Below are 12,530 nucleotides of genomic sequence, written 5' to 3' on the forward strand. Positions count from 1 at the left end.
AATGACTAAGTTATTTTTGCTTGGAGTAAGTTCGATAGAAATTTTTCCTGCCCAGTTTGGCAAGTATCTTAAAAACCTGAAGATGAGGAAAGATGACAAAGGAACTCTAAGTTTCAGTTTTACTTTGGTTACAGCAGTTCCATCTGAACCAGAAAGGTTAACATAAACTCCTGGAACGTTAGGGTCAAGTCTTCTTATTTTCTCAATAGTTGCATACTGGTCTGTTTGTTCTCTAGCTTGTGGTTGTACTGAGTTTCTCAAAGCGAACCATTCATAGTTTGCCCATGTTACTGTTTGAACTAAGTCAGAGTTAGAATATATCTTATATCCCATGAAAACTTCTGGAGCATATTGGTATCCGACATAGAAAATTCCATTGCAACCTTTCTTGTCAGACAACTTGGCAGAAGGTTTTATTTCAATGTCTTGTTCCACGTATAAGAATGAGTTGTCAATAGAAATAATATGAAACCTGTCGCAAGCAATATCTACTGTTGTTGAAGAACCTTCTCCAAACTCACCTACGTTTCCATAAGAAACAGCAGTTGTATATTCGTAAGTTCCAGGAACTATTTCTGACCTTCTAATGGCATTGTCGCATTCGTTATACCATTCGGAAACATTTCCGTTCATGGCATCCAAAACTGTTGGCGTTATATTCTGAGCGGCGTACATTTCATATGGGTAAAAATATAGAATAGTTGGATTTATATGTCATAATAGAACCCACTCGGACCAAGCTTTACTTTCTTCCTGACTGAGTTTTTAACTCTTCTTTTTCCTTCATTGCCACTACTTTCACTAGATGAAGTTACTTCTTCACTACTTTCACTTTGTTCTACTCTTCTCTTCTTCTTTGGTGTCGCTTTTGGTAACTTGCCCTCTGCTTCAAGTTGTTGCATCTTTGCCTCATGTTCACCTAGTATGTTGTAAATTTCCCATGTCCTTTTTGCCTTTGGGCTCTGGTCGCCCATCTCAGGTAACCTATATCCTAGAAAGATTTTGTCATAGTTTGTATTTGAGTCTTCGTATTGTTTGCATGACTCTTTCCTGAGTTTCCGGTTCAAGCTCTTCAAACAGAGCTTGTCCATATGGAATAAGCTCGTTTCCAAATATATGTTTTTGTAGCCATTCTGGTTTTCTTTCCATGTTACCAATAATATCTTTTGTGAATGGGAAAGCTTTTACCCAATGTTTCAGTCTTGCGTCATTTATTTCTGTAGTTGGTTTTATTTTGTCAAGGAACATGTTTTTCAATACTAACATTTCATTTGGTACTGTCCATTTGAGTTTTCTTAAATATTCATCCCTTCTCAGTTCATTGTCTGCAAAAGTAAGTTTTTATGACATTTTGCAAACTTTCGTTTGCAAGGTCATGTACAATAGGTTCTCTTCCTTCTCTCTCCCTAACTTCTTTCTAAACTCTTCACCAAATATACCATCTCTATGGTTCTGTGTAGTTCTTTGAGATAAATGTTCTAGAACGTCAGGTGTTATATTTCCTCAGCCATGTTCATTTCATACTGGTCCAAAATATCTGCATCTTTCATATCTTTCAATGGCATTAAAGCCGCGCTGAAAATACCAGCTATATCTGGTTCACCATTCACTTCCATTGCGTCTACAACTTCTTGGAATTGAGGTTGTAAGTTTATGAACCACCTATCCGGATTAGCTTTATGACCCCATCTCATTGTAGTTCCATAGTCTGCAGAAACAAAAGTAGGTTTGTTTCCATATTGGTTAGGTTCTGAATGAACTTTAAACAATGTTTCATTTCTATATGTTTTGTTGAAATTTAACCTTTTATTTTCACCGAGTTCAGCCAAAGATTGAACGTTATATGGTCGTAAGTAAAAAGGATTATTGTATTTGCGTACATTTTCTTTCAGTACTTCCATTCTATGCTGAATATTTTCATCTGATGTTGGAGTCTTTTGTATGTCGGCGAACATTTTTCGATATTCTTCTACTATGTCAGCCGAATTTTTCTTAGACTCTTGGAAAGATTCCATATTCTCCGCATACACTTGTTGAGGGTCAAGATTTTTCGGCTGTTCCAAATCTTCATCTAGTTCTGTGAAGTTAGTTTCCAAAGGAGGGACTTGTTCGTTTCCTTCAGGCTCTTCTAGCTGTTGTTGCTGAACTATTTCTTCCATGTCTGGTTGTATCTGAACTTCTTCCTGTGGAGTTTCTTGTACCTCATCTGCTGGCATTTCATATATTCCGAGACCGTTTTTAACAAGTTCTCTATCTAAGTCATCCGGACTCATAAACCTTTCTTCTTTCGTTCCGTCTCTATTTTTTGCGCGTTTCATGAAGAGAGTTGAATTATCATTTAGCTCTGACACCAAATATCTCGGAGTAAATTCATTCATGTCATTTGGATGATATGCTATTAAATCATATCCCTTAGCGAGCTTGTATTTTCCAGGTTTGAAATTATATCCCATTTGGTGCTGAACCATAAAGCTAAATAGGTTCGGGCCAGTATTTCCTTCCTTGAACTTTCTAATAGCTTCTTTATATCTGTCACTAAAGTCAAGAGTATCTGGGTAACCATAATCTTCCTTAAGCATTTTTAAGAATTCTTGGTTTCCTTTTTCTCTACTTCTTTTATGTCCTTGCTCTGTTTGTGGTTGTTGTTGTGCAGGGTTTTGAACTGTTGGTTGTTGTGCTGGTTGTTGTTGTGGTGCTGGATTTTGAACTGTTGGTTGCTGTGCAGGGTTTTGAACTGTTGGTTGCTGTGCTGGATTTTGAACTGTTGGTTTTGGTTGTTGTTGTGGTGCTGGATTTTGAACTGTTGGTTGTTGTGTTGGTTTTGGTGCATGCCTGTGTCTGTGTCCATGTGACGATGTAAATGTTTTAGGTAGTCCTGGTGCAGGTGCTTCTCTTGGAGGGTTTGGTGGTATATAAGTTCCACCAGCTGGCACATATGTTCCATCTGCAGCATAATGTCCTACCTGACTTTTCGTTTTAAGAAAGCATTTACTAGGTCTGTTTTGGTCTGTTGTAACTCTTTTTCTTGACTTTCCACAACAGTTGCTCTAACGGCGTCATAGGCACTTTGAACTGCCTGTCTCGTTGCTGCATCTGTTATTTTCGTCATATTTTGTGCTACTTCTCTTAACTCTTTGTCGAAACCTTCAGACTTCAGTTTCTTTCCAGATGAGAAGTCGTTCACTAGTTTCACCTTACTATGAAGAGCTTCGAAGGCATTCTTAAAGTCAGCATTCATTAAAGCTTCATTTGAACTGTCTTCATCCGCTTGTATTTTTGTCCTTATTGACCCTATAAGTTGGGCTGCTTTAGCGTTGGCTTGGGCATCTAACCAGTCATTATTAGCTTTTATATATTCTGCGCTTTTCATTGCCTTTTGCATGGCTGCGTCGTTATTTTTACTTTCTTGTGCTAAGTTTTCATACTGTACGGTTTGGTTTTGCAACTGTAAAAGTTTTTCTGCCTTTACATTTGCTTCAACTTCTTTTTTATACTCATCGCTATCCATATATGTCTTCAGGGCTTTTTGTTTTATCTCTTCATCTTTCAGTACTTTATATTGAGTAGTATGGTTTTTCAAATTTATAACATCTTGTTCCATTTTTGCTACTTCTGCTGCTTTTTCTGACACTTTTTTCGCATATTCCTCTGTACTTAGTTCTTTCAGTTGTTCTTCTTTCTTCTTTTTCTCTACGTTTAACTCATTGAGTTTCTTTGTGTGTCTGTCATATTCTAGTTTCTTTTCGTTTTCACTTATTTGTTTCTGTATGTCTATGTTTGACTTTTTGACATCTGTTATTTGATTTTTGAGTGAACTCAAATTCATTTGACTTTGAGGGTTATAAGCTGTTCCGTCTGCAGCTCCACCATAGCCTGCCATTTTCGCTAAAAGTGCCGCTCTTAAACCTCCACTCTGTGCACCAATAACTCGGTTTAAAAGCATAGGGTTACTTGACATTTGTTGCAACATAGTGGGGTCATTCATCATTTGTTGTTGCAACTGTTGTTGTGGTGTCAGTTTTACTATTGGATGTTTCAATGCTCTCTTCCTCTTACGTATATTCTTACGTAGCTTACGTGGCATTTTAAGTGAAGTAAAAAACGGTTTTTGACAGATGTTTATATGACACTTTTTGTTCAGCACAAAAAACTACTCGGTCAAAGTGTTGTCAGTTTTGTAAAATAACCGTCCTATCTCATTCTATAAGGGGGAAAAGGCTTCTCAAAGTATACTTCCTTGGAATGCCCGTAACTTTTCCTGTAGCGATGATAGACCCTTACTTGTCCGGACAAAGTTATACTATTTTGAGTGCTCTACAAAAAAAGTCAATAGCGACGACTCTCAAAAACCGTTGTGTAAAAAGTTTTACCGTTGGACAAAAAAGTATATATAGAAAACAAAAAACGTTTATAGTTCATTCAATATTTGAGATGGAACGGTTTGCCAACGGTAACTATTAAATAAAATAAAAAAATAGAGGGGGTCTCCGTTGACGAAAACGGTTTATTTTAAACTTTTCTATGAGTGGTCCGAAAAAAAACAGTTCATTTTTCATAATGGAAGGAAGAAAAAGTGTCGCAAACAATTCGTCGACTACCTCTGCAGTTAAAGTTCCTACAACTTATGTCTCACCATTCTCAAAACCCTTACGACCTCCTATAATACCAAAGCAACTTCCTCATACAATTGCAAACAAATTGTTGGATAATATGCATTTGCACAAAGAAACAGCTCAGCCAACAGGTCAGGCAACAACAACTATCGGAACAGAAGCATTTTCAGAAGAAGTTCATACCAATCAGACTCCAATCGAACATACAGAAACACAACCACCCGAAAATACAGAAACACATCCAATCGAACATACAGAAACACATTCTGCAATGACCACTAGGTCGCAAACACGATATCTCGCCTTTAGCAAACAATTTAAGTCTCAAATTCAAGACACACAAGATAGCGACACTCCTCTTTCAGAGAAAGTTCGTAGAAAATACGCAAAGAAAAGGTTAGAATTGTTAGATAAGTTAAATGAACAGTGGGGTTCAGAAGACAATCGAGATTATAACGAGATGTTTCAAGCTGTCATGGATGCCATTCAGCCTCTTGAAAACGAAATCAAAGACCCTGGCGTACTTGTTGACATGTTTGCTTCATATTTACCCGTTACTGCCAATCTCATAGCGTTGCAAGCTATTGACCAGTTCATTCACTTGTTTCCAAAGAACTTGCAGAAGCATTTACAAGAAGTTAAAATTGCTGAATTTGTCCGTTTATATCCAAATTCATACAATTATTTGGAAGAATTGAATGAACATGGTGAAAGGTCATTCTATTTATATTTCTACACAAAAGACAACCAGTCAAAACGACTATACTGCATTGAACCTATGCCTCAATTCTTAGACAATTTCCACGTTATAACAACTGTTGCTTTAGATATTCCTGCCAGAGTTCCATATGGAGGAACAGTAACTATCTCAAGCTTTCCCAAGGGCTATAAAGGAAAGCCTCTCACAATTGCAAAATTCACACACAGCAGTTGCCAATTTGTTCAAGATGTCGAGTTCCATTTCCTCAACAATACGACTTTCATCATAGAGACTCCTCAAGAAGGTATATACAAAGTTTTCATCGCAGGATTTGTTGCTCCCAATGGCGAAGAAGAAGTCGAAGAAATCCTCACCTCAGAGAGCGAAGAAGAAGAAGTCGAAGAAATCCTCACCTCAGAGAGCGAAGAAGAAGAAAATTTCCAAGACATTCAAGATTCAGAATATACCGAATAAAAAAAACAATTTAAGACTAAAAATTTAATTTTATTATAATATTTTTATTTTTTTCATCTGGTCTTTGTATCATTCCTCCTCTAGTTTCTCCGGGGCTAGAGGGCGCAACGCGCCTGGAAGCCCCACTTACCTGACCTTGAAGGATTTTCATACTATATTATATTAAAAAATCGGTTTAGTTGAAAATTCGTAAATATTTTTGAATACATAATTTCATATTCAAAATTTTTAAAGCTTAATTTAAAAAAAAAAAAAAAAAAAAAAAAAAAAAAAAAAAAGGTAGTGGGGCTTCCAGGCACTTCGTGCCTTCTAGCCCTGAAGATGTTTAGTATAAATGAAGTTTTTATTCGGAGGGCTTCCAGCCCATAAGAAATTTTTCCCAAGACCCAAGAGGAGGACCGAACCCCAGCCGACCAGCCGTTGACTTTTTTGTCATGATTTCATCGTAAATGTTTTGTCAAGACTTCTTCGTAAATGTTTTGTCAAGACTTCTTCGTAAATGTTTTGTCAAGACTTCTTCGTAAATGTTTTGTCAAGACTTCTTCGTAAATGTTTTGTCAAGACTTCTTCGTAAATGTTTTGTCAAGACTTCTTCGTAAATGTTTTGTCAAGACTTCTTCATCGTAAATGTTTTGTCAAGACTTCTTCATCGTAAATGTTTTGTCAAACTTCTTCGTAATGAGCGTAAATGACCAAAAATATATTTTAGGGTAGAATGTTAGATCTAACATGTTTTCTAACATGTTTTCTAACATGGTCTAAAACTCTTGAATTTTCATGATTTCATCGTAAATGTTTTGTCGAAACTTCTTCGTAAATGTTTTGTCGAAACTTCTTCGTAAATGTTTTGTCATGATTTCATCGTAAATGTTTTGTCAAGACTTCTTCGTAAATGTTTTGTCAAACTTCTTCGTAATGAGCGTAAAGGACCCAAAAATATAATTTATGTTAGAATGTTAGATCTAACATGTTTTCTAACATGTTTTCTAACATGGTCTAAAACTCTTGAATTTTCATGAATTTTCATGATTTCATCGTAAATGTTTCGACAAAACATAGACAAGAAAGTTCATGAGAAATTAGACAAGAAAGTCTTGACAAAACATAGACAAGAAAGTCTTGACAAAACATAGACAAGAAAGTTTTGACAAAACATAGACAAGAAAGTCTTGACAAAACATAGACAAAGTCTTTACGAAGAAGTTTTGACAAAACATAGACAAGAAAGTTCATGAGAAATTAGACAAGAAAGTCTTGACAAAACATGTACGAAGAAGAAGTTTCGACAAAACATATACGATGAAATCATGAAAATTCAAGAGTTTTAGACCATGTTAGAAAACATGTTAGAAAACATGTTAGATCTAACATTCTACCCTAAAATATATTTTTGGGTCATTTACACTCATTTACGAAGAAATCTCAACAAAGTCTTTACGAAGAAGTCACAATAAAACATCTGTCACTTTTCAGGAAAAAAACATTTTTATTGTATATAAAATGAATTTTACAAAACCACCGTTACCCTTCTTTGGAAATAAGAGTAGATGTAAAGATATTCTATTGAGAGAACTTAAGAAACTACCGAATGGTCTAACATTTGTAGATTTGTTCGGTGGAAGTTTCTATATATCCCATCTGTGCCATACAATATTCCCAGACTCAAAGATTATATGCAATGACTTCGACAACTATATGAACCGTCTCAAACATATACCAGACACAAACAAAATATTGAAAGAGTTGAAAGAAAAGATACCTATAGGTAAGATGGAACGTATACCATTAGATAAGAAAAATACTGTCAGAGAGGTTTTGAAAAAGGCAGAGTATATTGACTGGGATAGTATATCTGCTAGACTATTATATAGTGGTGCTATAAGAGTTCATGACATTGAAACACTTATGTCAAAAGTTTTATATCTTAACTATACAAATGTTTTCAAAGAGAACATAGAAAAATATATTGAGGGTATAGAGTTTGTGAGATGTCATTGGACAGATTTGTATGAAAAATATAAAGACAAGGAAAATGTTTTCTTTATAGTAGACCCGCCGTTCTATAACACATGGGATTTTCAATACCAAGTAGACTGGACTTTGAGAGACTCTTTAGAAACTTTAGACGTTTTACATAACCATCCATGCTTTTACTTTACATCCGATAAAAGTGGTTTGGAAAGTGTCATGAGATGGTTAGAGGACATACATGACTATGAGTTTAGATACGATAAGATAGAATATGAGAGAGGTCCTATAAACTGGAGAAAGTGTCATAACAAAGAAATTACTAGTAAGTAAATGTGGTTTGAAATAGGACTACTTGTTTTAGGTTTTTTCCATTGTGTCATTTATTTATTTGACGTGGCAGAAAAGTACAGAGAATATGAAGATGAACCAATGCCTGCAAATGTTCAGTATATGTACTCGTAAGAGATATTTTTATCTAATATTAAATGGACGCACAGAACTTAGCAAATGCACAGCAACCTGGACAACCAAACCCAGAGAATATTCCAAATGAAGTTAGAATACAAACTGCAATGGCAAACTATGGTCAAGTGCCAACAGATGTACAAATGCAAACTGCCATGTCAAATGACGCTGCGTTAGGCTTACCACCATGGTATGCAAATGAGATGGAAAGAGTTTTATACAAACCCCGAAGTGGGATATAAACACACTCTATGCAGATGACGCGAACACAGGAGTTGACCCAGAATATGTTTTCTACCAGAGGAGAAACAGAATGTATGAGCTCCAGTTAAAGAATGCTATGGAACTCAACAGGAAACGTAAGAGACTAGGCGGACATTAGATTTTTACATATAGTAAAATGGGTTTCTTTGGAAGAATAGGAAACTTCTTTCGAAATGTTGGAAGAGGTATATGGAATGGAATAAAAACCGTAGGAAGAGGAATTTGGAACGGTGTCAAAAATATTGGTAAAAGAGTAGGTCAGTTCGTTGGTATTATACCTAAAGACCCTGAACCAGAAGAACAAGCTCCTGTTATACAACAGCCTGAACCTGCACCACAGTCTAGTTGGCAACCAAATCCAACACCTCAACCGTATTAAAAAATTATATTTTTATCGTTCGATAGTAGTTGTATATGAAACTAAGTTCTAAGTAAAACGCGTGGTATAATGGAATTATTCTCTTTCTTCCATCTGTAGTAAACCATACTTGAAAGTCTGAAATACTTCCACTCGGTGGTTCATATAACTTTGTAGGTTTTTCGTAAAAGTCATTTGCCAAGCATAAAAAAGAGTTTTGGGCGCCAGAAAATGAAGCATGAACTATAATAGCATCTGAGTCGAAAACATTTTCATATGTTCCATTAGGGTTTTCGACTTCATAAAAGTCCGGGTGTACTGGATATTCTGCAGGCTGATTTAACATCCTCATAAACCTATACCATGCCAAGTTGTTATATTTTGTAGAAATATAAACGTTTTCTCCAAGGTCTTCTATTCTATTGAATTTAACAGTTGCATTTTTCCTGTCATATATAATATCGAGATGGTACTCTCCTTCGTCAATGTTGTACTGTTTTGCATATTCGAGATAGATATCGTTTATTTTTTCTTGAAAAGCTTGAAGAGTTGTTTCTAAGTTTACAAGCAAACTAACTTGTAAAAGTTTTCCCTGTTCAAATTTCTCATACGTACGTTTTTCTTTGTTATAGTATCGAACTTCAAAAGCGACCGTAAATGGGAAACCATGTATGGCTTCTGAAATGAACTTCATTCTACGAAAGCCAATAGCTTTTGTGACAGATGGGTCTCTTAGCCATCTTAATGGGTAGTCAAAACGATAGCCTTCATGCTTTACGGTCTCTGTCTCAAACTTTTGACCGACATTAGTAAAAAGTTCATCTAATGGTTTAGTTGTAGCAACTCTTGAATTTTCTTTTTCTATTGAAAGCATATTTTATCTAGAATAAAAATGTCAAATGAAACAGCGTCTATGAGAGAAATACAACACAACCGACAACTCATTATACAAGCTCTAAATAAGAACACAACAAACTTTTCAAACTATTCTAAGATATCTGAGTCATTGAAAGAAGGAAACTTAAAACTGACAATGAACCCAATGACAGATGAGTTTCTGTTTCAAGACAATAGGAACCATACTGTCTGTATAAATCCAACAAAAGGAACTTTAAACGAGAAGCCTATAGATGAACTTCTTTTGAAAGCAGATGTTGACAACAAAGCTGACAAAGAGTATGTTGACGATGAGTTAGCACGTATGGCTAGTGCGTTAGTGAAGAAGGCAGATAAGGAATATGTGGATGAAAAAGACAATGAAATTAAAGAAAGGGTTGAATGGTATAATGAACGGACATCGAAGATTTTAGAAGGTAAAGCCAATACAGGGTGGGTTTCAGGATGTTTAGACCTTAAAGCGGATAAGAACCATACACATACCATTGCAAATATTACAAACTTACAAGAAACCTTAAACAGGAAAAGTGACGTTGGACATACACACGATTTCTTCGCAACTGTTGGTATAGAAAATATTGAAGGAACGGTTGAAGGAGCTGGTGGGGATGTATTAGATTGGAAACCTCCTAACTTTCCACAAGGTTTAACATCGGAAGAAGACATAACAACGATGAGATACATTAGATGTAGAAATGTCTATGTCATGGAGGATGAAAACAAAGTTAAATTCACTGCTCAAGATTTATATGATAAAAAAGCTGACAAAACAGAGCTTCAAACATTAAAGACAGAAATACTTCAAACCATTTACCCAGTTGGTTCTATTTATACGTCAATGAACTCTACCAGACCAGAAGTAGTACTTGGTTTTGGAACTTGGACTCAAATATTCGAAAGTTTTTTGTATTGTGCACACACTCCAAAGAAAACAGGTGGAAGTAAAACGATATCTGTCGACAACTTGCCACCACATAGTCATTCTGGTACAACAAACTTTTCTGGCGACCATAGCCACTCATTACGAGACCATCCATTATACAACTCAGAATATGAAGCTGGCTATGACGTTTTATCTCCAGATTATAACCATTCAGCAAAAAAGACTTTTCGACAAACTGAACCAGGAGGAAACCACCAACATACTTTTACAACAACATCTACAGGACTAGGTAAAAAATACATGCCACCTTACATGACAGTTTGTGCATGGTATAGAATTGCTTAGTCGTCATGTTCCACTTCTTTAGCATATTCGTCAGGAGTTGTCTTATATTTGTTAGGAACTGTCTTTGAAAGTATACCACCTTGAACCTTAACAAGTTTGAAACGAGGTCTGACAATAGTCGTTTTATCTTCTGCTTGCAGTGTGTACATTTTGCCATGTTTGCCTAAAACTTCATAATATTCTCTTGTATACTTTCTTCTATTTTTACGAACACGAATGCGAGTACCTGTCGAGTTCCCATTGTTGTCATAGTCAATAGTATTTTCATATGGGTCGCGTTTAGGTATTTCTATTTTTACTTTGTCACCTTTCTTAAGTTTGAAGCCTGGCATTCTTTCTTGTTTGTCTCTTTTGACTAAACTATTAAATATATAGTCTTTCTCTAAGTCAGGGTTGTTTTTCATTTCTTCGGGGGAGTGGTTTCCCAAACCTTTTTGTTTACGGGTATTGTAAATATTTAAAACTTGTCTCATCTTTGCCATGGAAAAGTGTCTATACTTGTCGTCATATGACATTTCATCTACCTCACCACCTTGTGGTTGGTTTAAGTCTCTTAAGATTTTTATACAACTGTCAATGACACCAAGAGCAGAATGGTTTTGGTCGACAATGAAATATTGGTTTACATTTTTTGAACGCAGATAGTTTTTAATATCGTCTGATTTGAAAGAACTTTCACAGTCAGATGTCAGTTTTGTTGGATGGTATTTGTCAACGAATATTGTCAAAGCTGCTAAGACATCTAAAATATTTTTAGACTGTAATGGTATGGCTTCACAGTATCTTGTGTTTTGACCGACAAATATTAGCCAGTATGGTGGTCCATCTTCTCTATACCTCGGAATGTTTTCCAAGATATCCATAAACCAAGCATTTGGTGTTGAACTAAAGATTTTTACCATGAGTGCTTTCTTTGTTGCTTTAGAAACATAGGGGTCCTTGTTTGGATTCGTCATTTTTTAACCCATAAGAAATGGGTTTATTTGGCGCATTAGCAGGAGTTGCATCCAGATTTTTACCCGCAGTGGGAACAATAGCCAGAGGTGTATTTGGAGTTGGAAGGAAGATTTTGAGTACATTAGGTATACTTAAAGAGAAAGCACAACCTATTATACAAACCGTACAGAAAGGTTGGGAGGTAGCACGAGATGCAACAAATCTTATTCCAAATCCTGAAACAAGAGGAAAAGTTCAAGGATGGATGGACAATGTAGGAAGAGAAGCAGGAAACTACTATAACAAAGCAAATGACTACTATAACCAAGCAGGACACTATATGGACCAAGGTGAAAGATTCTTTAACAGAGGATATAACCATGCACAACAGTGGGTAAACAATAACCAACCGCAACCACCTCAAACTTGGGGAATGTAAAGTTTTTTACTGAGATGAAATGAACAATACAGCATTGAGACAAATGGGTTCAAGATGGATTTGTCGACTTCCAGCAGTTACACAACGTGTTTGTCAAGTTCTTCCTATACCTCAGGAAGTTTTAGACCGACTTAAAAAACAACAACAACCAGTTGAAAACAAACCAAACTAAAATTTTTTACTGA

The 12,530-nt window shown here is 35.8% G+C and overlaps 8 protein-coding genes and 1 pseudogene across 9 annotated transcripts, besides 2 other annotated features; 6 read left to right on the forward strand and 3 right to left on the reverse strand.

The window, feature by feature from the left end:
* Positions 1-1,751: part of a mobile genetic element that runs on past the window's edge.
* A 47-nt stretch (positions 1,752-1,798) lies between these two features.
* On the reverse strand, positions 1,799-3,109 carry TVAGG3_0711200 (annotated as a pseudogene). The gene has a single exon. A coding segment is annotated over exon 1 (1,311 nt).
* Positions 3,110-3,831: 722 nt separating this feature from the next.
* Positions 3,832-4,084, reverse strand: TVAGG3_0711210 (protein of unknown function, DUF4106 family; the record flags this gene model as incomplete). Its single annotated transcript, XM_051243786.1, has 1 exon — positions 3,832-4,084. A coding segment is annotated over one exon (253 nt), but the record flags the coding sequence as incomplete, so codon positions are not given.
* Positions 4,085-4,557: 473 nt separating this feature from the next.
* On the forward strand, positions 4,558-5,128 carry TVAGG3_0711220 (attachment subunit-related family; the record flags this gene model as incomplete). The annotated part of the gene is made up of 1 exon (XM_051243787.1): positions 4,558-5,128. A coding segment is annotated over one exon (571 nt), but the record flags the coding sequence as incomplete, so codon positions are not given.
* Positions 5,129-5,145: 17 nt separating this feature from the next.
* On the forward strand, positions 5,146-5,787 carry TVAGG3_0711230 (attachment subunit-related family; the record flags this gene model as incomplete). The annotated part of the gene is made up of 1 exon (XM_051243788.1): positions 5,146-5,787. The coding sequence occupies one exon, from the start codon at positions 5,146-5,148 to the stop codon at positions 5,785-5,787; it is 642 nt and encodes a 213-aa protein (XP_051090375.1).
* A 2,836-nt stretch (positions 5,788-8,623) lies between these two features.
* Positions 8,624-8,866, forward strand: TVAGG3_0711240 (serine threonine-protein phosphatase family; the record flags this gene model as incomplete). Its single annotated transcript, XM_051243789.1, has 1 exon — positions 8,624-8,866. The coding sequence occupies one exon, from the start codon at positions 8,624-8,626 to the stop codon at positions 8,864-8,866; it is 243 nt and encodes an 80-aa protein (XP_051090376.1).
* A 4-nt stretch (positions 8,867-8,870) lies between these two features.
* TVAGG3_0711250 (uncharacterized protein) lies at positions 8,871-9,719 on the reverse strand (the record flags this gene model as incomplete). Its single annotated transcript, XM_051243790.1, has 1 exon — positions 8,871-9,719. The coding sequence occupies one exon, from the start codon at positions 9,717-9,719 to the stop codon at positions 8,871-8,873; it is 849 nt and encodes a 282-aa protein (XP_051090377.1).
* An 18-nt stretch (positions 9,720-9,737) lies between these two features.
* On the forward strand, positions 9,738-10,970 carry TVAGG3_0711270 (phage tail repeat-like family; the record flags this gene model as incomplete). The annotated part of the gene is made up of 1 exon (XM_001292818.1): positions 9,738-10,970. The coding sequence occupies one exon, from the start codon at positions 9,738-9,740 to the stop codon at positions 10,968-10,970; it is 1,233 nt and encodes a 410-aa protein (XP_001292819.1).
* Positions 9,738-12,530: part of a mobile genetic element that runs on past the window's edge.
* On the forward strand, positions 11,944-12,345 carry TVAGG3_0711290 (uncharacterized protein; the record flags this gene model as incomplete). The annotated part of the gene is made up of 1 exon (XM_051243791.1): positions 11,944-12,345. One exon carries the CDS (start codon positions 11,944-11,946, stop codon positions 12,343-12,345), a length of 402 nt encoding a protein of 133 aa, XP_051090378.1.
* On the forward strand, positions 12,365-12,517 carry TVAGG3_0711300 (uncharacterized protein; the record flags this gene model as incomplete). The annotated part of the gene is made up of 1 exon (XM_051243792.1): positions 12,365-12,517. One exon carries the CDS (start codon positions 12,365-12,367, stop codon positions 12,515-12,517), a length of 153 nt encoding a protein of 50 aa, XP_051090379.1.

Source organism: Trichomonas vaginalis, chromosome III, assembly GCF_026262505.1.
Source record: "Trichomonas vaginalis G3 chromosome III, whole genome shotgun sequence".
NCBI lineage: Eukaryota > Parabasalia > Trichomonadida > Trichomonadidae > Trichomonas > Trichomonas vaginalis.